Genomic DNA, 24,748 nt, shown 5'->3' with positions numbered 1-24,748 from the left:
TGGTAGGTGGTGCTATAGATCTGGCAGTTCAGTTCAAGGAGATGATGAAATCCATTGACAAATTGCTAAACTTTTTTTTTTCCATTTTTGGTTGCTTTAATTATCCAAACATTGATGAGTGGGAAGAAGAGAAATATCATAAGAATGAAGCAAAATTTATTGGGTTGTTATGAGGAAAATTTCTCAAGAAGCATGTGAAAGAAGGAACTCGAGAACAAAGAGTGTTAGATTTATTCAGAGCATCAGAAGGGATCCCTTAAGAATATGAGAATTTTACCACTAGCTGATGGCAGTGATTATGCCATACTGTCCTAGGAAATAGCCAACTGTATGGATTTCCAATTAAGACAAGTTACATGCTGAAATACAAAGCTGAAAATTATGACCAATTTACAAGAATACTATCTTTGGCCCCATGGTATCAGATACTGAATGAGAAAAATATCAGCAATGAATGGGAATCTCTGAAAAAGTGCTTAAATGAGGTGGTATCTGAATGTATCCTTCGAGTTCAAAGAATAAACAGAGTGGTACTGAAATTGATATGTAACCTTATTCAGAAGAAAAAGAAAGTGTGGAAGGAATATTGTGAGAATAAGAGTGAGAGAAGTCATGAAATATATGAAGCACAGGCTAGAAAATGTACTGTGCGGAAAACTAAATTGGAATATAAAAAGAAATTAGCTATGAAGACTAAAGGCAACACAAAAAAATTTTATCATTATGCCACAAGTAAAAGAAAGAAATGTGGAGGAATATGTTTACTGAATACATATGGAACTCTAGTATCAGAAGCTAATGAGATCATTCATTTAATGAATGCTGACTTTGCTAAGATATATCAACCAATGTATATGTAACATAAACAGTGCTGCTGCTACTACAATGGATGAACAGTTAAAGATACATGAGAATGAGGAGGTAGACCTGCTGCATAATCTCAATAAGAATTTAGCAATAGACACAAATGGAAAGTACATGTGCCAATTTGGCAAGGCCTTTGACATGTTTGTATAACTTGAGTCTCAGCTCAGGAAAGATACCACAGGAATGGCAAGAATGCATGATAGTTCCATTGTAAAAGGGGGGGTGCAAAACCAACATGTCTAAATACCAATCTAAAAGTATCTCTAATGTAGTGGTGAAGATTTTAGAAAAGTAGGTAAGAACTTGCATACAGAAGTGGGTAGAAAGACAAGCTACACATCTCAACGAGTACCATGTGTCCACTAAAAGGAAATCATGATTTAGAGATTTGCTCATATTTTATAATGATGTTACAGCCAAGTTGGATAAAGAGAAATGATTACACTATGATACTGTTGGATTTTGCTTGGGCATTTGATAAGATACCTCATGAGTTGAACAAACTGGATAATATGGGTTTAGAATCTAAATACTCGACTTGGATAAGTAGATGGTTAACAGACAGGTATCAAAAAGTGGTGGTTTACAGTGGATGTGAATATGCCAGGTTTAAGGTGACCAGTGGTGTACCCCAGGGTTCACTCCCTGGACCACTGTTGTTATTAGATCATTCCCAATGTCATACATTAATGACATTAGGAAGGATCTAGCAGGAGATGTTCAATTGTTTGTTGATGATACAAAGGCATTGCAATTCAGATGCTATTGATAAACAGCAGCACTTACAGAATGATTTGAATAAACTGGAAATTTGGGCAAATGAAAATGGCTTTCAGTTAAATGTCAGGAAGTGTAAAGTTTGGCACTTTGAAGTGATGATATATTCAACTGCATATTATATTAACAGGATAATGCTACAAGAAACTGAGGCTAGGAATTTTGGCATAATGGTGGATAGAAATTTGAAGTTCAAAGATCACATAACAAAAATTACAAATACAGTTCAGAAGATAATTCCGACATTGAAGCAAATCTTGAAATGTAAGGATAAGGAAGTCATTTTGCCTGTTTACAAGGCCTTGATAAGACTGCACTGAGACTAATGTATGCAGATTCAGTCTCTTATGTCCAAATGGGACAAAGAAGCTGTGGAAAGGGTGCAAAGAAGAGTTATAAAGATTATATCAAGATTATGAAATTTAGATTATGAGGACAGGTTGCGAGTATGTAGACTACAGACTCTGCTTAGCAAGAGAAAGAGGAGTGATATGATAGAGGTCTGAAAACTTCTAAAAGAGTGTTATAGGATATCATCTGATGAAATTTTTCATTACATGGAAAGTGAGGAGAGAATTAATGCTAGCAAAAACCCACATAAAAAGTCATCATCATCATCAAGTCTTTCCGTGCCTACTGGCACATAAGGCTGCCACATAAAAAGTAAGGTAATTTAATAATCTAATGACTAGTTTCATACAACTATTGTGTACTTCTTCAGATTGATAAAATTTAACACAAATATAAGATATTAACATGGAGATTTCTAAATAACAAATTGGCATGCAAATGTAAGTGTCTGTGGTTTAGCAGTTCTGTGAGAAGTTTTCGGTATCGAGACCACATCATGATATAAATAAAGAGTTTAATAAAAAAAAAAAAAATAAGCAATTAAAACCTGACAAGTTTCATAAGTCATAAGACTTACATCATTAGGGATACTCGTACAAAAATGTTTTACACAACACAAGCCTATCAACAATTACGGACACTTATTAGATGTTTTGATAATTCAATTCTGTCACATATAACTGATAAACCAGAATACAAATGGTAAATTCATTACTTTATGCATGCTGGAACATTTATAGTTGTTGCTATACATCCTGTGGTATCACACGCATTATATGCTAGGTTCCTGGCAGTTAAATTTTTGATGAAAGCAAATCATACTTCATGTAAAATTAAGCCTCGATTTTTATTGCATTGTGTAGGGATCCTAAGCATTTGCGAGGCTTCTTTAAACATTCTTGCAAAACAGTTACGATCAATATCAATATATGACATTTTTGTTTGTTGCCAAAGAACTTGATGGCCTGTAGTAGTTGTGTGGAATGCCTGGCCTGCTTTATGCTATCTTCTTTTTTCAAAGTCTTTTACGTGTAGATTTCTCCCAATCTTCCTGTCTGACCTACATAACAAATGCCACAAGAGCAATGAATCTGATCAATGCATGGTTTTTTCATGGGGTGATGTGGAGGTTTCGATGGATGTAAGAATGTTGAGAATTTTATGTAAAGGTAAAAAAGTCACTCTTGCATTATACTCACAGAGCAACGCAGCCACTTTGTCTGTGACATTCTTGATGTAAGGCAGCATGATTGCATTCTTGAAATCTTGTTTAAGTAAGGGAGTTGCAGGAGGTGTATTAAGAATTTTTCCAATCATCTTGGGTTCATAACCATTAAGTGTGAGGGTCTGTTTCAGGTAGAGAAGTTCTTTATTCCTTTTAATTGACTTGCTTGATATATTGTATGCCATATCTCATAAAGTTTTAATTATGCTTATCTTTTGTAATGGATGGTGATGTGAAGCAGCATTTAAAAATCTTTCCGTTGCTTTAAGTTTTTTGTACATTGAAAAAGATAACCTTTTTTTAACTCTTTGTTTACTTTGACAAGGATATCAAGGAATGGTAATTTGTTGTGCTGTTCTAGTTCAAGAGTGAATTTTATATTAGGATGTAAGTTCAGATAATCTTCAAAAGTAATTAACTCATCCACTGTTCCCGATCAAATAACGAAAATATCGATGTAACGTAACCAAATTTTTGGTTTCTTTTGACAGTTTTTTTTTAATGCATTACTTTCAAAATTTTCCATAAACAGGTTGGTTAAGGCTGGAGAAAGGGGGTGAACATATAGAAAGTCCTTTTTGTTTCCAATATTTGTTTCTGGTTTGATGTAGAGACAATGATATTGCACCTAAATTCATAAGAATTAAACATAGATTCCATTCAGCCAAAGCAAATAGAATCTATAAAAAAACAGAACTAGCCATCTTAAGAGACTAGATCGCAGCCACCAGCTTAGAGCTTTCAAAGATAGATCAAGATATGTTTACTGTACATAGTGAATTAGCTAAGTTGCTACCGTCTGAATTTGTAATTCTTTAATTCGTAAGAATTAAAAACATAGATTCCATTCAGCCAAAGCAAATAGACTCTATAAAAAAAAACAGAACTAGCCATCTTAAGAGACCAGATCGCAGCCACCAGCTTAGAGCTTTCAAAGATAGATCAAGATATGTTTACTGTACATAGTGAATTAGCTAAGTTGCTACCGTCTGAACTATGGGATGGCATTGACAGACTTATAACAAATCCACAACAGTTGCAAATAAAAAGAAATATAATTTCATAAAGTTTAACTTGCTTCAACAAGAAGAACATCTAGATCAGTCTAAAGTTGTCATCAATCTTTCTTTCTAAGTTCCATCTAGCACAGAAAAAAAAACATAATGAAGGGTTTTAATTTTATCTTATTTCCACAGAACATCCCAAAAGTAGACATCATAGCACCAATTGAAAAAGAAATTCACAATCTTCCTAGAGATTTTGCAGATCTCGTTCACATACAAATTTCAGACTTTTGTTGCCAAACTCTAAATTACCACATAGGATACCAAAATCAAAGTTAATAGCCCTTAAAGAATTAAGATGAGATAGAGAAAGGAAATTCAACAGTGGTTATGATTTCAGATGAATATGCAAGAATAATGAATAATCTATTAGAAGATTCGGATATTTATTTATCCTTAGACAGGGATCCCACATGGCATAAACATAATAAAAACCAATGATTTGATTAAAAAGTTACCTAATTGGCCAGAAGAATTTAAAAAAATCTTTATCATCAAAATATCCATTAGTCCAAAGAATTTATAACACACCAAAAATACACAAAAAGAATGTTAAAGATACCAAGTAATTTTATAACCTTCGTTTTAATCCTTTTTCCTAAGTAAGCAAACAGACAAGTAAGTCAAGTTTGCACCTGAACGTGGTTCAAGACTTATGGTGGTGGTGGTGCAACACCAAGGCAACTCGTGGTAAAGATGGATTAAGTTCTAATCACTTTCCTTAGTATTTCCCATAAATGTAAAACACATCTCCTAGGAGATGTATGATGTTATACATTATGAGTGGGGGTCACTACCCAGACCGGTTTCAACCTTTATTGAGGTCTTATCAGTGAGTAGGCAGACCCTGAAATGTCAAGGTTTAAGTAATACAGAGCTTATCAATTTTACCTCTGCAAGTTGCTACAAGGTGCTTTGACCTTATTAATTAAGAATCTCCGGATGAGAGAAAGATGTGAAACGTTTTTTACCTTGGGTATAATATATATTAAAGATACCAAGTAATTTTATAACCTTGGTTTTAATCCTTTTTTTTCCCAAGTAAGCAAACAGACGAGTAAGTCAAGTTTGCACCTGAACATGGTAAAAATGGATTAAGTTCTGATCACTTTCCTTAGTATTTCCCATAAATGTAAAACACATCTCTTAGGAGATGTATGATGTTATACATTATGAGTGGGGGTCACTACCCAGACCAGTTTCAACCTTTATTGAGGTCTCATCAGTGAGTAGGCAGACCCTGAAATGCCAAGGTTTAAGTAATACAGAGCTTATCAATTTTACCTCTGCAAGTTGCCACAAGGTGCTTTGACCTTATTAAGAATCTCCAGATGAGAGAAAGATGTGAAACGTTTTTTACCTTGGGTATAATATATGTTAAAGATACCAAGTAATTTTATAACCTTGGTTTTAATCCTTTTTTTTTTCCCAGTAAGCAAACAGACAAGTAAGTCAAGTTTGCGCCTGAACGTGGTTCAAGACTTATAGTGGTGGTGCAACACCAAGGCAACTTGTGGTAAAGATGGATTAAGTTCTGATCACTTTCCTTAGTATTTCCCATAAATGTAAAACACATCTCCTAGGAGATGTAGGATGTTATACATTAACAAATTTAAATATATAAATTTTCAACAAGTACCACATCCTCAATTTAACATATTAAAACTCATTTTAGCTTGATATAATTCTGAAATCATGGACCCTACATTAAGCTCAGCCCAAAACTCTGTCAGAGATTGTGGCAACTTGCATATTTAAAATTGATAAGCTCTATATTACTTAAACCTTGGCATTTCAGAGTCTGCCTACTAATCGATGAGACCGCAATAAAGGTTGAAACCGGTCTGGGTAGTGACCCCCACCCATAATGTATAACATCCTACATCTCCTAGGAGATGTGGTTTACATTTATGGGAAATACTAAGGAAAGTGATCAGAACTTAATCCATCTTTACCATGAGTTGCACCACCACCATAAGTCTTGAACCATGTTCAGGTGCAAACTTGACTTACTTGTCTGTTTGCTTACTTGGGAAAAAGGATTAAAACCAAGGTTATAAAATTACTCGGTATCTTTAACATATATTAAAACTCATTTTAGCTTGATTTAATTCTGAATCATGGACCCTACATTAAGCTCAGCCCAAAACTCTGTCAGAAATTGTCAACTTGCATAGGTAAAATTGATAAGCTCTGTATTACTTAAACCTTGGCATTTCAGGATCTGCCTACTAATTGATGAGACCTCAATAAAGGTTGAAACGGTCTGGGTAGTGACCTCCCACCCATAATGTATAACATCCTACATTTTACATTTATGGGAAATACTAAGGAATGTGATCAGAACTTAATCCATCCTTACCATGAGTTGCCTTGGTGTTGCACCACCACCACCATAAATCTTGAACCATGTTCAGGCACAAGCTTGACTTACTTGTCTGTTTGCTTACTTGAGAAAAAGGATTAAAACCAAGGTTATAAAATTACTTGGTATCTTTAACATACATTATACACAAGATAAAAAACGTTTCACACAAAAAGAATATTCCATTATGGCCAATTGTAGATGGGAGAGATTCCCGACATCAAACTTAGCAAAATATCTGTGAAACTTGATATCACCATGTATAGGAAAAACAGAATCATTTGTGAAATATAGTTTACATTTTATTGAAACTGTAAAGGATATAAATATAGAATCTTCAGACATCTTAGCAAATTGAGATGTAGTCAGTCTCTTCACCAATGTACCCAAGAAATGACACAGTGGATTTACTTATAAACTTTTTTCCACCAGAGACTATATAAAACACAGTATGGAAAACACTTTTTTCATATTTCAAGACAAATATTGGGAACAAAAAGAAGGACTTGTCATGGGCTTCCCCCTCCCTCCAGCTTTAGTCAACCTGTTTATAGAAATTTTCCAAATTAATGCATTAAAAAAACTATCAGAAGAAACTAAAAATTTGGTTACGTTGATGATATTTTTGTTATGAGTTAATTACTTTCAAAGATTATCTGAACAACTTACATTCTAATATCAAATTCACTCTTGAACTAGAACAGCACAACAAATTACTATTCCTGGATATTGTTGTTGAAGTAAATGAAGAGGAAACAAGGTTATCCTTTTCCATATATAAAAAACCTACCACAATAGGAAGATTTTTAAATATCACACTTCACACCATCATCCATTACAAAAGGATAGGCATAATTAAAATTTTACGAGATATGGCATACAATATATCAGACATCAATTAAAAGGAATAAAGAACTGCACAACCTGAAACAGAATCTTGCACTTAATGATTATGAACCCAAGACAATTGGAAAAATTCTTAATACATCTCCTGCAACTCCTATCCTTAAACAAGATTTCAAAAATGCAATCATGCTGCCTTACATCAAGAATGTCACAGACAAAGTGGCTTCATTGCTCCACGAGTACAGTGTAAAAGTGGCTTCTTTTTAACCTTTACAAAAAATCTCAAGATTCTTATAACCACCAAAACTTATATCTACATCACCCCGTGAAAAAACTATGCATTCATGAGATTCACTGCTCTTGTGGCATTTGTTAAGTAGGTTAGACATTAAAGTTCGGAGGGATTCCACATGTCTGAACGCATAAAAGACATCGAAAAAAGAAGATTGCATAAATCAGGCCTGGCATTCCACACAACTACTATAGGCCATCAAGTACTTCAGCAACAAACAAAAATGTCTTATATTGATCCTAACCATTTTACAAGAATTTTTAAAGAAACCTCGCAAATGTTTAGGATCCCTACACAATGCAATAAAAATCAAGGCTTAATTTTACATCAAGTATGATCTGCTTTCATCAAAAATTTAACTGCCAGGAACCCTAGAATATAACATGTGATACCACAGAATGTGATAGCAACAACTACAATGTTCCAACACGCATAAAGTAACGAATTTACCATTTGTTTTCTGGCTTATCAATTATATAGGACAGTAATGAATTATCAAAACATCTAATAAGGGTACTTAATTGTTAATCGGCTTTTTGTTGTGTAAAATGTTTTCTGTACCAGTATCCCTGATGATGTAAGTCTTATGACTTATGAAACTTATCAGGTTTTAATTGCTTATTATTTTTTTAAATTAAACTCTTTATTTACATCATAATATGGTCTCAATATCAAAAATTTCCCACATAACAAATTGTCTTTTTTTTTTTTTTTTAACTCATTCAGCACGACATAGATGTTGAATGCAAGAGTGAGACATCATAAGCATGTGTCACTGTTACAGGATATAACACTGTTTCATAGCCTAATTCATCCACATATAGATCCTAATTTATCTACAAAGGGCTAGATTTTTCTCTCACAGAGCAGTGAAAAAGTAGAATATTGTTCTTGTTGAAGTAGTGAGTGCATGTAGTGTGAATGAGTTTAATGGAAGGTATGACAGCTGGTGTGGGTGATGTGTACCATCCCTCAATGAGTTGACTCCTTGGAGGTTTTAGACAATAATATAACAAGGATCTGTATTTCAGTTGTGTAGATATAGAAAAAGCATATGACAAGGTGCCAAGAAGAAAAAAAAAGTTTATAATCCTACAATTAAATGTGTAAATGAAACATTGTCACAGCAATACGTAGCCTATATTTAAGCTTTAAATCAGTTATTAGAACTGAAGTCACAAGAAAGATGGTCTGATATCAAACACAGGATTCACTGTTATTCATCATATATATGGATCACAAATAGCATTAAAACTTGATATTAAAATTGGAAATATTCCACTCAGCTCCTTTACTTTAAGCAAATGATGTTATACACTCTTGAATGAATTAAATGTCTGCAGGATTCCTTAACTAAACTGAATGACTGCTGGAACAAATTGTAAGAGAATCAGCAATAAAAAGACAAAAAATTATTAAAAACATAGGCAGGAACCCAGAAAACAAACATGCATAAATTCTCAAAAAGAGAACCTAAAGAACAAGGCAAATACTTCAGTATTCAGGTATAATTTCAATGAAGATTATGAATGAAATTTGGAAATAGATAACAGAAACAGATGACAACTGCTTTGGTGGAAAGCCAGTTGAATAAATTTATATGAAATAAGAAAAAAAGTTCCAAAACACTAAACTGGCTGTATACAATCAATTTTAACTTATGATGTGTGAGATGAGTTAGAAATAAAACAGCTGATCAAAGACGAGAGAATACATATTGAAAGTTCTGAGAAACAGGAGAATAAATGGCAGAACAATATTAAAAATGAAGATATTTGAAAGGAAATTCACATAGTTAGTATTTAAGAATGTGTGAGCAGAACTAATCAGAGGTGGTATACAGTCACTTAAAGAGAATGGGAGATGAAAGGCTAGTAATACAGATGTTAGATGGCAGAAAAAGATCAAGAGGATACCCAAGATCTATGTGGATCAGTGTAGTTAAAAGTGATTTAGAAGACTAAAATGTTTAGATGTGACCATAACTGAAAACAAGATAAATAACAGATTAATTTGGAAGAAAACTTAATAGGAAGCTAGTAATTATGCAAACTTAATCATATAGTACTATCATAATATCTTATACCCTTGGGGGAAAATACCAGAATTTAATTATGATAAAAAAACCTGTAAACAAAAACCATTCTTGTTTTCCTATAAACATTTTTTGAATATGTAGATTTCATTTACAAAAAAGTTCCAAACTTACAGAACATTAGTATGATGACTAACTAAGTGTTAAGTAATTCAGATAAATTAATGTGCAAAACATGACACACTTCCTTCTTCAGCTTGCTGAACTTCTAAGGTTCTTTGCTACACGTAACAACTTTTTCCATTCCTTTCTTAAGTCTACCTCTAGGTCGCTTTTCATATAGATTCATCTTGAATGCTATTTCCTCCTCGACTATTCTTTCCACATGATCAAGTCATCTCAACCAGCATTCATCTGAACTCGCCTGTTGTGTTATCTCTTATAGATCCATAGACTTTTCTAAGGATTTTATTTTCAAAGATCTGCAACACTTTTGCATCTTGGTCTGTTATGTCTATGCTTCTGCTTCATATAAAACAATAGGTCTAATAACTGTCTCGTATATCTCTGTTTTAACTCTGCTTGATAGAATTTTGGAAGATAGTAAATGATGTAGTGAATGATAAGATCTATTGGAGGCATGTACCTCTAGCTTTCATCTCTGTACTAACTTTATTATCTTGAGGAATCAACGTTCCAAGATATCTGAAGGAGATGGCACTTTTAAATTTCGACTTATCATGATAAACTGGTTATTTTCTGCTTGATTGTGATTTCTGCATGTATTTAAATATTCAGTTTTATCCCCGATTGTTTTGTAATTCTAGGTTTTTCAGCAGTAATATGAGTTTTCTAAATGAAAACTCAAATTACTGCTTCTCCAATCAGGAATATATATATCATCTGCATATTCTAATATTAATGTTCTGTTTGTATTATCTTTCACAGTTTCATTAATACATTTTTCTAATTCTAAATTAAAAAAGAATGGGCAAAAGAGCATCTTGCTTCAATCCTGTCTTAATATCAAAAGGTTCAGTTCTAATTCCATTAGCTAATACTATGCTTCAGCTGTCAGTGGTGCAAATTTTGATTAAATGTATTATCTTATGAGATATTCCCAGTTCATCTAATACTTCCCAAAGGCCTTCTCTATAAATGCTATCATATGCTTTTTTAAAGTCAATAAATAAAATATAGACCTGCAATTTTTCTTCTTTGAATACTAGCCATTTGGTCTCTTTTCACCTTGAATCTTTTTAGAACTCTTCATTACTCACTCTTTCAGTGCAGCTGATACAATCCACTTTTCTCAAGCACCGTATTGTAAACACATTCAATTGGTCAGTCATCTCCTTATTGATTGTCATTGACTCAACATCCATATGTCCCCATGCTCCAGATCATTGTCTTGAGGATTCTTACTTTTAACTTTTGTTCAGATTTCTGTTTCCTAATATGTGGTATATTTGGGAAAATGCTGCTTTAGTTTTTTTTTTTAATTCTGTTCTTAATTTCATAGTTAGATTCATTGCCATCTGTTATCCAGCTCCCAAGGTATTCAAAACTTTTTACATTCTCTATTCTTTGTCCATTCAAAGTGATTTCCATCCCATCATTTCCTTTCCTTGAAGTCTTCATCACTTTTGTCTTTTGAACGTTTATTTTCATTTTATGTCTCTTATATCCAAACCTGTTCAATCTATTCAAAATTATTTGCAAACCTTCCTCTGTTTCACTCATGAGTATCAGATATCCATTTATCTTTATTCCATCCTTCAGGTCTTCCAATGCCTCTCTCATCATCCATTCACTATCAACATTAAAAAGAAGTAGGGACATCCCACAACCTTGCCTCACACCCTTCCTTATGAGGATCCATTCAGTATCCTCTCCTTCAAATCTAATCCTGGTTTCTTGAGTTTTATATATTCTGAACAGCAGTCTGATAATTTTTCCATCTATTCCTATTTTATGCATAATATCAAATAAAACAAAGTGATTGACATTATCAAAAGCTTTTTCATAATCCACAAAGCACATAGATATAAATCTTTATTGCACTCGATTGTTCTTTCCCCAATATCCATAGTGTTGTGATGGCTTTTAGTTTCCCTGTTTCTCCTGAAACCAAATTGTGCTTCATTTAATTCTCTCTCTATATATCATCTGTTGTGTTCTTCTATATATTATGTTGATTAGGATTTTTGCAATGTGGCTAATCAAGCTGATAGCTATGCTTATTGCAATTCATCGTTCCTGTAGTCTTGGGGATAGGGATAAAAATAGATCTTATGAAGTCTTTAAGTTCTATCCTGATCCAGGTCTTTCTAGTATCATTCATTCATTCATCTTCAAGGCCCACCTTCCCTAAGTGGGTTGAGGGGACAGCAGCTGCAAGAGGAACTTCCAATGGTCACGATCCTCCACCACCAAGCTCAGGTGTTCTGGTGGAACTCCCAAACGTGTCCACCCAAGGTTTTGGATATAATCTACCCAGCGAGTCCTTGGCCTTCCACCCTCTGGCTTAGCAAAGAGGGCCTGCTAAGGGAGCCTCTCTTGTGGCATCCTGACCAGGTGCCCGTACCAACATAACTGTGATCTCTCAACACAGAGAAGCAATAGTTGAGTATTGATGGTTTCCCGAATTGCAGAGCTTCTGACTCTGGCGAGTCTTGTCAATCCCGCAATCCCCCGAAGGAACCTCATTTCAGCCGCTTGGATTTGTGTCCGCATCCTTTCGGTCATTACCCAACTCTCATGACCATAAGTGAGGATGGGGACATATCGGGAAAATCTTCGTTAATGAGGAGGCTGTCAAAAGACACCTGGATCAGTTTTTTTGCCAGTAAACCTCAGGAGTTTTATGAATGCGGCATAATGAAGTTGGTGGACACTTGGCAAGAGGTCATTGATAAAGAGGGTCAATATATAACTGACTAGTATATATTATATATATTAAATAAAATGTGTTTCATTCCACTCTGAAAAACCGAACAAACTTATTTGCAACCCAATAGTATAAATAGTATAATTTTTGTTTCCCATTCTATATACAGGAATGATTAGCAATTCTTTCCATTCTGCGGGTATCTCTTCTTTTTTACCCATAGTAAATTTACCAGTTTATGTATATAAGTGGCTAATTCACTTTCCCCCATATTTAAAGAGTTCAGCTACTATTTCATCAGCAAATGGTGATCTGTTGTCTTTGTGCTGCTTTATACTTTCTTCTACTTCAGCTAGTGAAGGTTTAAATATTTCTGGATGACAAGTATGATAAGTATTCTATTTAAAAGACTCAGCAAGTTTATCACAATTTAAGAGTTTGTTAAGTACTCTATCCACCTGTTTGCTATTTCACCTCTAGTGGGACTGTTTTTTGGTTTTTAATTCCATGGGAAAAATTTTCTTTTCTACTGTCTGATTATTTTATTGGCTTGCTTACTGGTCTCTTTGTATCCCTGAGTGGCATGCATATCAATTGAGTAAGCCAAATGCTTCTATCTTTTTCTTTACTGCCAGTTCACATTCTTCATTAATGCTGAATTTCCTGCTGATACTTTTATGCTATCCATGATACGGTTCAAGATGTTTTCAATAATTCACACTCACATTTTCTTATCTCTTCACTTTTAACTAATTTGTTAATATTGTATCTTGATGGATTTGCATGTGCTGAAAAATATTTACTGAAAATAAACACAGAAGCCTCACCATGCAAAGAAACTCTCATCTACTACTTCGTTAAACAAAAATACAATTTCATTTTATTATTTTTTTACGATAAATAATAAAACCAAAATGCATATAATTTTGCAATATATAAACAAAAAATACACATCATTTTGCAATATATAAACAAAAAATACACATCATTTTGCAATAAATAATTAACCCAAAACAATAAATCACAATGCATGTATGTATGTGTGTAATAAATTATTCCAAGCAGAAAACTTACTATCTGACCAGGTTTTAATTCCAGCTTAAGAAGTTTATGTGCACATTCTTCAAAATCAAGACTTGACTGGATAGTAAGATAAATTGTTCTTCTAAGTGCTACAAGGTTGGTTTCTGTATTGTCAATAATTTTTTGGCTCTCTTCTGAAAGTAGTAAGTTATAATCCATGTCACTGAATTAAATAAAATACAAATAAACATACAAAAATACAAATATAAAATAATCATAAATAACAGTTATTTCTATAACATGTATTAAAATTAAAAAAATTATTTAGCATGTAAAGTTTGAAAATAATCTGAAACAGTTATTTTTGATAAAAGGTTATTATCTCAGATTATATGACTGAAATTTTAACTGTTATTTCATCTGATGATATAACAGAGGCTCACTATAGCATACTGCTAACAAAGAGAATATTGGAAACATTAATAACAACAGAGAAGACAGCTTAGGCCTAGCTTTCCACTTCTCCCACACCACAATATTAAATGGGACATGAGCTCAATACCTTATATGGAAGACAACTGTAGTGACTGCAACATTAAAGAGGATACGATGGTTATCTACTTACAAGGCACACTCAACAGACATCAAGGAATTCTTTTTAAGTGATATCTGGAGGTCACTTATTAGATCTTTCCACGTCAGACTAACTTTTCTGCCAACTACTGAACAATGACTGACCCGTGCCAGCTTCCATGCTCTACATGTTTCTGTTTTTTTTTACTTTTGTGTAACTCAGATTATATGACTGAACTTAATTATGTAATGATTCATATTTACCGCTCATTGTTCCCCCCCCCCCAACTCAGAAGAAGCCACTAGCATATATGACGAAACTAGTCAGTCTAACTATCTATATTATCATGACCAACCTATTTAAACCTAGTGTCAGTTACCACATAAAAATGGTTTGCTATAGTGCAAGGCTCACATTAGTGAATTTAGAGAGAGAAAAAAAAAAGAGAAAAAAAATGGTGGAAACAGTACCAAAAAAAAAAAAAAAAGGCAGGAAATCATACATTGACAGAATAATATTTATGCATTGCAGAAACCATATATAAATAAAGAAAATAACAGAAACACAACAAAGGAAATCACAGGAATTAGAACAAAGAAAATGGTGGGAAATCTAACATTGACAGCAGAACACAAAGAACTAGTAGGCAGTAATGTAGAAATGTTATGACATTGGAGCAGCTGCCAAGAGTGCCTGTGTCAGAACAGTACCAGTGAGACTTTTTTTTTTTTGTTGTTGCACCCATAACACAAGAGGTTGGTTAATCAATCTATAGTACATTAGTACCGTGCATGGATGGTGGGTTGGGAAAGGAGGAACTTGTTTACATTTGATTTAAATGACTACAAATTGTACGCCTTGGGAAACACAGCAGGGATGGGGGGGGGGGCTGTTCCACAATGCAGCAGTTGTAGGGATAGAGGAGGAGAAAAAAAAACTTGTTCTGTTTGTCTCTAGGTGTACTGTGAAGGGATGTTGAGCAGCAGTTGCACATGTTCCAACGAGCTTAGTACTGAGTGGAGGAATTATTGATGATATAACACTTATTATTGAAATTATTGAAACACCAATTATTGAAATTATAACACACTAAAAAAGTTATGAATTTGTCAAGAGTACTACCAAAAACCTAGCTATAAGAAAAGAAGATTATACTATAATAGTATGAAATCATAAAAATGAAAATCCAGAATTACTGTTTGACTTTCAAAATATGTTACATTAGTTTAACATCACTGAAAATCACAGTAAATTAAATATGTACAAGTCTGTAGCATTAAAATAATAATAAAAAAAAACAACAACTCAAAACTTTAGCAGTCAACTTCATATGTGATCACCTCCAATTACAAAGAAGGAGGGAGAGAATACAACTGATGACCATACAGCTAATATGAACAGGTCAGCTACCTAACTGGACAAAGACCTAATGAAGGACAGGTGACATACACCGATACAGTTCTCTTAGAACTGTAACAGTTTATGCCAGTAAACAATTCTAAACTGTTTAATTTCATTAATCTAAATTTAATTTAATTTCTTTAATTCAAAGTTTAATTAAAAGCTATGAAGTCCATGTGGGCAACAGTTCATTGTGTGAGAGATTCAAAACCATAAGAATGATTTGCAATAACAGCCTACAAAGGACACTTCTCGAAGGAACTGTTGAGGGAAAGAGAAAGAGAGGAAGACAAAGACTAGACCTATCTCTCATATGCAATGCAGCAGAGAGGCACAGAACATGACATGGTGGAGACACATGGTAGTCAATCTCCTGGAGGGAGAAGACACCTGACAGGACAGGATGCATTTTCATATAATTTTATACTCTTTTAGTTTTTTTCTATATATTTCCCATTATTTGCATTTTTTACTTTTCATGTGTTGTTTTGCGTTTTTAGTTCCTGCTATTTTCTTTGTTCTGTTTCCTACAATTCCCACCATTCTATTTCCTGCCATATCTTTGTTTAGGTATGGTTCCAACATGCATAAGAAATGTTCAATTATTTTCTATATATTTCTTTGTCTAATAATTGTAACATCATTTGCTAGGAAATTCATTTTGCTATCATGAAGTTTTTGAACTTTTACTATTTCTAATGGTGAGCTTAAAATAGCAAAGGGCATAAAGGGTTTATTTCAGGACTTTTCTGTAGTTCATTATTATGCATTCATTTTATTATACTGGTGTTTGCTACAGTGAGTATCTACTGCAGGGGTCGCCAAAGTTATTTGCCCGTCGACCCCTTCAAGAGTTTCTTGATTTTTTAATCGATCCCCTCTATTTTACTATTACGTAATTATAATAGGACAAGCAAAAAAAAAGACACTTATGTGAGTTTTTAGATTGTTTATTTTATAGTTACAGTGTTTATTGTATGTATAATATAGTATCTATCATTATATTACCATTACTACTACTATTACTATCACTAGTAATATCACTGGTATTACTAGTGATATTAATAAACTACTGGGATTACTACCAGTGCTGCTCAACTCTTCAACATAGAGAAGTTTAGTTCGTGAATGAATAATGATTGAATTATAATATGTATGTTGAATTTTAGAACATTAACGCTCACTTGTATGTCGATGCTCAAAAATGAGACTGGGATCGAATACTTGTAAGTATCAGTAAATAAGAACCACGCACGTGTTGCAATCTCGCTCCCACTGCGCCAGCCGCAGGAACCACCAACATCCGTTTATTGGTAAATACGTAATTTTGGCCTACTTGATTGACCTCAGTAACTATTTTCATGACCTTACTCCATCTTACAGGTCCTATTCATGGACCTGTAAGATAGAGGTACTGATCCCACGATTCACTCTTAATTGCGTTGTCATTACCTCCATGTCTTTTGTCATGGAGGTAATCCAAGTTAACCGAATTAAATATTACCCATACAATGATGTCTTATATTTTTCTGTCGACCCCCAATCGACCCCTTTGGTGACCACTGATCTACTGCAATATTGTAACAGGTTTGTTATAAGGAAGATAATATTCCTGAAATAAAATCATTCTAACTTTTAGCAGGAGAAGTTCAATGTATAAGTGAGTTATCATGCCCATTAGTTTAAATGTAAAAAAACAGAAAGAAAATGTGACAGCAGATTATTATTACTGCTGTCACATTTTCGTTCTCTTTTTTACTTTTAAACTAATGGGGATGAGGTCAGAGATTTCTTCCATCTACAATTGGCCATAAAGGAATATCCTTATGGACCAATGGATGTTTTGATGATAAAGATTTTATTTATATCTTCTAACAAATTAGGTAACTTTTTGATCAAGTCATTGGTCTGAATATGTAAAAGACGTCAAAAATAAAATAAAATAAAAGAAATAAAATATAAATAAATCAGGCCTGGCATTGCATTCCACATAATCACTACTGGCAATAAGTACTCTGGCAACAAACAAAAATGTAAGTGAAGGGTTCTGTGTGTAAGCAGTTCTGGGGATAGTTTTCGGTATTGAGACCACATGTTTATTAAACAATAAAAAATAAAAGAGTAAAAAACCCAACAAGTTTCGTTCGTCGTAAGACTTACATCATCAGGGGTAACACAATAACCAAATTCAATAGTGAATTCGATGTCTTTTTTTTATATTCATAACTGTTCATTAACTGAGAACCTGAATACAAAATGACATGTTTGTTACTGTATGCTTGTTGGAACAATGCTAATTGTTGTCATGTTCTGTGACTCACAGGTGTTATATCCAAGATCCGAGGTAGTTAAATTTTTTTGATAAAGGCGAACCAGATTTGATGTAAAATCAAGCCTTGATTTTTATTGCATTATGTAGGAATTCTAAGCATTTTTGCAGCTTCTTTAAATTTTCATGTGAAACAGTTCTTATCAACATATGACATATTTGTCTGTTGCCAGAATACTTGATGGCCAATAGTAATTGCGTGGAATGCTAAGCCTGATTTGTGTTCCCTTCTTTTTTCAATGTCTTTTATATGTTCAGTCAGGAAGATCTCTCCTGACCTTCCAGTCTGGCCTTCGTAACAGATGCCACAAGAAAGTGAATCCGATAAACGCCTGGTTTTTTCATGGGATGATATGGAGGTTTTGGTGGATGTAGGTATCTTGATATTTTTTGTAAAGGAAGAAAAGCCACTTTTAGGTCGTACTTGCAGAGCAATGTAGCCAATTTGTCCGTGACATTCTTGATGAACGGCGTGATTGCGTTCTTGAAATCTTGTTTTGATAAGGGAGTTGTAGGAGCTGTATTAAGAATTTTTTTAATGGTCTTGGGTTCAAAACTATTAAGTGCGAGGTTCTGTATCTGTATCTAGATATATCATATGCTCTATCTCTCAAGGTTTTAATTATGCCTATTTTTTGCAATGGGTGGTGGTACGAGGCAGCATTAAAAAATCTTCCTGTTGTGATCGGTTTTCTGTGTATGGAAAATGATAACCTTTTTTCTTCTTCTTTGTTTACTTCTATAAAGATATCAAGGAAAGGTAATTTTTTATGTTCTTCTAGTTCTATAGTGAATTTTATATTTGGATGCAAATTGTTTAGATACTCTTTAAAAGCAATCAATTTTTTCATGACATGAAAAAAGCATTCCCAGCCAAATGATGAAAATATCATCTACATAACGTAGCCAAACCTTTGGTCTTTTCTTGATAGTTTTTTAAAGCATTTGTTTCAAAATTTTCCATAAAAAGGTTGGCTAAAGCTGGAGAGAGGGGGGAACCCATGACAAGTCCTTTTTGTTCCCAATATTTGTCTTGATAAATGAAAAAAGTGTTTTCCATGCAGTGTTTATATAGACCTACAATGTCCAGTGGGAAAAGGTTTTCAAGAAGATCCACTGTGTCATTTCTAGGTACATTTGTAAAGAGGCTGACTATATCTAAACTTGCTAAGATGTCTGAAGGTTCTATGTTTATATCCTTTACCTTTTTGACAAAATGTAAACTGTTTTTTATAAATGATTCTGTTTTTCCTATGTGTGGAGTTATCATGTTTGTCAGATATTTTGCTAAATTTGAGGTCGGAGAATCTCTCCCATCTACAATTGGCCTTAACGAGATATCTTTTTTATGTATTTTTGATGCTCCATAAATTCTTGGGACCAATGGATATTTACCTTAGATGATAAAGATCTTTTTAATTCTTCAGGCCAGTTAGGTATCTTTTTTATCAACTCATTAGTTTTATTATGAGCCCGCCATGTGGGATCTCTGTCTAGGGGTGAATAGGTATTAGAATCCTCTAATAGGATGTTCATTTTTCTTGCGTATTCTTCAGAAGTCATGATTACTGTTGCATTCCCTTTGCCTGCTTTGATTATCACTATTTTTTATCCTGTTTTAATACTTTAAGGGCTAGGGATTCTGATTTAGGTAAGTTTCCATGTGTTACTTTACATTTTAATAATAGTGCTGAACTTTGTATAGGGATGAGATCTGCTGAATCTCTAGGCAGATTGCAGATTATTCCTTTCTCAATTTGTGCAATGATATGTACTTTTGGAATATGGTGTGGAGCTAAAGCAAAATTAAAACCTTTCATTAGGAGATTTTTTTTCTGCTCTTGACAGGACTCTGGAAGAAAGATCAATCACCACTTTAGACTGATCTAGATGTTTTTCTTGTTTTTCTCTTTCTTTCTGGAGCAAATTAAACTTTTTTTATTAAATTACATTTCTTCTGATTAACAGCTGTAGCTTTGTTGTAGATAATGCTATCAATATTACCCCCAAAGGTCGGACAGTAGCAATGAATCCAATTCGCTGTACAATAAACGTTTTATTGCCTATCTTTGCAAGCTCTGATCTCGTGCTTTAGTAGTGGAATACATGCTTAATTCTAACAAACTTGGGTATAATCTCATTGTCTCTGCATTGGATCAAAAACGTTAAATGGTTGATGAGGTTATTATGCTTAATGTGTAATTTCTCTAGTTGTGGTATTTTAGACTATAGGCACTCACCGTGAGGAGCTTCCATATGTAAGTGAAGGTTTCTGTGGGTAAGCAGTTCTGGAGAGAGTTTTCGGTATTGAGACCACATGTTTATTAAATAATAAAAATAAAAGAGAAAACCTGACAAGTTTTGTTTGTCATAAGACTTACATCTGAAACACCCGTGAGCCACAGAACGTGACAACAACTAACATTGTTCCAACAAGCATACAATAATGAACGTATCATTTTGTATTCGGGTTCTCAATTAATGAACAGTTATGAAGTTAAAAAAGACATCTAATTGACTATTTAATTTGATTGTTGTGTTCAACTTTTATACACCATTACCCCTGATGATGTAAGTCTTACGACGAACGAAACTTGTCAGGTTTTTTACTCTTTGATTTTTTTATTGCTTAATAAACATGTGGTCTCAATACCAAAAACTATCTCCAGAACAAACAAAAATATCATATATTAATCATAACTGTTTACAAGAAAATTTAAAGAAGCCTTGCAAATGCATAGGATCCCTATCCAATGCAATAAAAATCAAGACTCAATTTTACATCAAATATGGTCTGCTTTCATCAAAAATTTAACTACCATGGACCTATGACTATAGACCGCATGATACCACAGAACATGATAGCGACAAGTAGCAATGTTAAAACACACACAAAGTAAAGAATATACTATTTGTATTTTAGTTTATCAATCATATTTAACAGTTGTGAAATTATCAAAACATCTAATGTGTGTAATTAACTATTAACAGGCTTTTGTTGTGTAAAACTTTTATGTACCACTACCCAAGATGATTGGAACATTGCTAATTGTTGCCATGTCCTGTGGCTCATGCATGCTATATCCAAGGTCCAAAGCAGTTAAGTTTTTGATGAAGGTAGACCACACTTGATGTAAAAATCAAGCCTTGATTTTTATTGCACTGTGTAGGGATCCTAAGATTTGTGCAGCTTCTTTAAATTTCCTTGTGAAACAGTTATCAATATATGACATGTTTGTCTGTTGCCAGAGTACTTGATGGCCAGTAGTGACTGTGTGGAATGCTAAGCCTGATTTGTGCTCCCTTCTTTTTTCAACGTCTTTGACATGCTCAGACATGTGGATATCTCCCGACTTTCCTGTCTGGCTTACATAACAAATGCCAGAAGAGCAATGAATCTCATAGACTCCTGGTTTTTTCATGGGGTGATTTGGTGGATGTAGGAATCTTGATATTTTTTGTAAAGGTAGAAAAAAGCCACTTTTATGTTGTACTTGCAGAGCAACATAGCCACTTTGTCCATGACATTTTTGATGTGCAGCAGCATGACTGCATTCTTGAAATCTTGTTTAACCCCTTAACATACAAAGACGTCTGTGACACGTCTTTTGTTTATTGCGCCAAAATTGATTTTGAATTTTGGTTTCACATATAAATACAACCGAATATAGACACTAGACAATCGTGTGCCTATTTCCTTTCAGCCGAGAAAAGTTGCCAACGGCGTGTATCAGCTATTTTGTTTGCATTTGCACAAATTCATCATTTTTCAAATAATGATGAATTTGATCCAGCAAATCACCCTTGCTGAAAACTCGCCCAAAAAAATGACCGCTTTCTGATTTTTAATTGGTACGTTAAGGGGTTAAGTAAGGGAGTTGCAGGAGCTGTATTGAGAATTTTTTTGATCGTCTTGGTTTCAAACCATTAAATGCGAGGTTCTGTGCCAAGTAGTGCAATTCTTCATTTCTCTTCACCGGTGTGCTAGATATATTGTATGCTCTGTCTCTCAAATTTTTTTCTTATTCTATATAAATTTATTCAGCTGGCCACCCACCATACCAGCTTTGCTTGTTCTGTTGTCTATTTCAAGGTTTAACTTGCCATCTTCACAAAAACTGTGAAGTTTTTGTGAAGATGGCAAGTTAGCTTGTCTAAATAGCCTAAATAGCTATAATATTTTACTTATCTTGTTCTATGGGTGCTCCATTTAGAATAGTTAATATGCTCAATGTTTCTGCCTATTTTCATAGTTTGTCTTTTTTTTTTATTTATGTTTTTCCATGACAAATTTGTTACAGAGAATCTTGTAACATCCTCTGCAAAAAGCAAAGTACTAAGTCTGACATTTCCAATTCTAATATCAGACCTAATGCCACTGTCTTTCATAGTGCAATCCAAAAAGATGAATACAAGTGAAGATAATATGCATCCTTGTTTTATTCCTGATTTCACATCAAACCATCTTTCTGTATTTCCTTCAATTCTAACTGCTGACTTACAATTTAAATGTAGATTGTAATACTCTGTATAATTTTAAATAATTGTAGTAATTTTACATAATAATTTTACATTTACTCTATATAATTGTAGAGTTTTGAAAATCTTTTCTCTAGGAACCTTATCATATGCCTTTTCCAGACCTACAAAACATACGAGGGTGGCCTGAAAAGTTCTTGGCCTCAACCATAGATGGCAACACTATTGACAAGGTTTTTTTTTTTTAATTGGTACATCTGTTATAAGCACCCATGTGAAACTGCAAGTCATTCTATCAAGTACTTTATTTTGTCTATTTTGTTTTATACAGCTGTCTGAAGTAAAAGTATTGTCTGTATCCCTTGAAATGGATAAAATTGAGTATCGTTCAGTTATAAAATTCTTTGTAAACGAAGATCTAACACCAAAAGAAATTCATTCGAAGTTCATAAAAGTTTATGGACACTCTTCTCCTTCATTTTCGACAATTAAGAAATGGGCTGTTGAGTTTAAACATGGCTGTACCAGCCTTGAAGATGATCCATGTGAAGGGCGTCCAAAAAGTGAACCACCACCAGAAATCATTAATCAAGTGCACAATGTGGTATTGGATGACTGGCAGGTCAAAGTGTGTGAAATTGCTGTGACTATAGGCATTTCAAAAGAATGTGTAGGATATATTTTGCATGAATTGCAAATGAAAAATCTTTGCTAAAGATAGGTGCCGTGCTTGCTCACAGCAGATCAAAAATGCACTAGCAAGAAAATCTCTGAATAGGGCTTGGAGCATTTTAACAGGAATAAAAATGATTTTTTGCATCAATTTATTACTATGGATGAGACTTGGATTCACCATTACACACCAGAATCCAAACAACAGTCAAAACAGTGAAGAGAAGCCGGTTGTTCAGTGCCAAAGAAGACAAAGTCGGTTCCATCAGCAGGAAAGGTCAAGGCATCGGTGTTTTGGGATGCTAAAGGCATTTTGTTTAATAATTATCTTGAAAAGGGTAAAACAATAACTGGGGAATATTATTCCGATCTTTTAACCAGACTAGATGAAAAAATTCATGAGGAAAGACCTGGTTTTCAAAAGAAAAAAAAATCTTTCATTATCACCCTATTCCCTAGATTTGGCTCCCTCTTGACTTCTATTGCTTCCCAAAACTAAAACTCTTCCTCGCTGGTCAGCATTTTTCTTCGAATCAAGAAGTGATTGCAGCTGAAGAGGGATATTTTGCAGATCTTACTGAGAACCACTACAGGGATGGAATAATGGCACTGGAGCATCACTGGAATAAATGTATTAGTCTTAAAGGGAGATTATGTTGAAAAATAAAAATAATTTTGAAATTTAAATTCATTTTTTCATTGTTATGCTGAGAACTTTTCAGACCACCCTCGTAAGTACAGTCATTGAGAGTTTATTTTTCACTTGGTTAGACTATAATAAGTTTAGTTTAATCCTTTATCCAAGTGTGGGCAAACAAAGTTTGCGCCTGAAAGTATCTTCAGGACTGGGGTAAGGTAGTGCAACACCAGGCAACTCGTTGCAAAGGTGGAGAAAGCTCTCTCATCACTCCTATCTCAGTATCTCCCATAATGCAAAGCACATCTCCTTGCGGATATGTGTAATGCTATGCATTAAGCTTTATCCACACTTGGATAAAGGATTAAACTAAACTTATTAAAGTACAGTCATATTCCCATGATTTCTCAACAATCTGTTGTAAAGTGAAAATCTAATCTTGAAAACCTTTTTTAGTCTGAACCCAGCTGGTTCTCTGTGTTTCTATTCCACAATCTTTCTCAACCTGTTTTCAAGTATGCCATAAATCTTATCTGGAAACTTAGTAGAGAAATTCCTCTATAATTCTCATATTCAACTTTATTCCTTTTTTTTTTTTTAAATAGAGGATCTAGAATTTGACTTTCTGACCAGACCCCTCTGAATTTTACAGTGAAGCCAATGCAAATCTTTAGTACCTTGATACATAAGCATTTCTAATCAAATTTGATCTACTCCAGCTACTTTTCCACATTTCAAATTTTCGATGGCTTTTTCTACACCAAGTACTGATATGTACTCCTTTTTGCATTCCTCTTGAATGTTTAACCTTTTTCAAAAGCCCTCATTTTTCAACTTACTGATATTTATTTTCTATAATCATAAGAAAGTCTTCTCATGACCTTTGTTTAACTACTTTTACACACAGCTCTCTTACATTTT

The 24,748-nt window shown here is 33.8% G+C and overlaps 1 protein-coding gene across 1 annotated transcript in view; it reads right to left on the bottom strand.

The window, feature by feature from the left end:
- ncm (pre-mRNA-splicing factor nucampholin) overlaps window positions 1-24,748 on the bottom strand; it is a 306,231-nt gene that overhangs the window by 74,370 nt on the left and 207,113 nt on the right. Inside the window, exon 12 of the mRNA XM_090408753.1 lies at window positions 13,787-13,929. Within this exon, the coding sequence (XP_090264879.1) occupies window positions 13,787-13,929 (143 nt within the window). The remainder of the gene's footprint in view (window positions 1-13,786; window positions 13,930-24,748) is intronic.

The sequence above is a fragment of the Typopeltis vanoorti genome, chromosome 2, assembly GCF_054136105.1.
Source record: "Typopeltis vanoorti isolate ZY-2024b chromosome 2, IOZ_Tvanoo_1.0, whole genome shotgun sequence".
In the NCBI taxonomy this organism is placed as follows: Eukaryota; Metazoa; Arthropoda; class Arachnida; order Uropygi; family Thelyphonidae; genus Typopeltis; species Typopeltis vanoorti.
The sequence above is the reverse complement of the archived record's forward strand: the minus strand, read 5'-3'. Positions and strand labels throughout refer to the sequence as shown.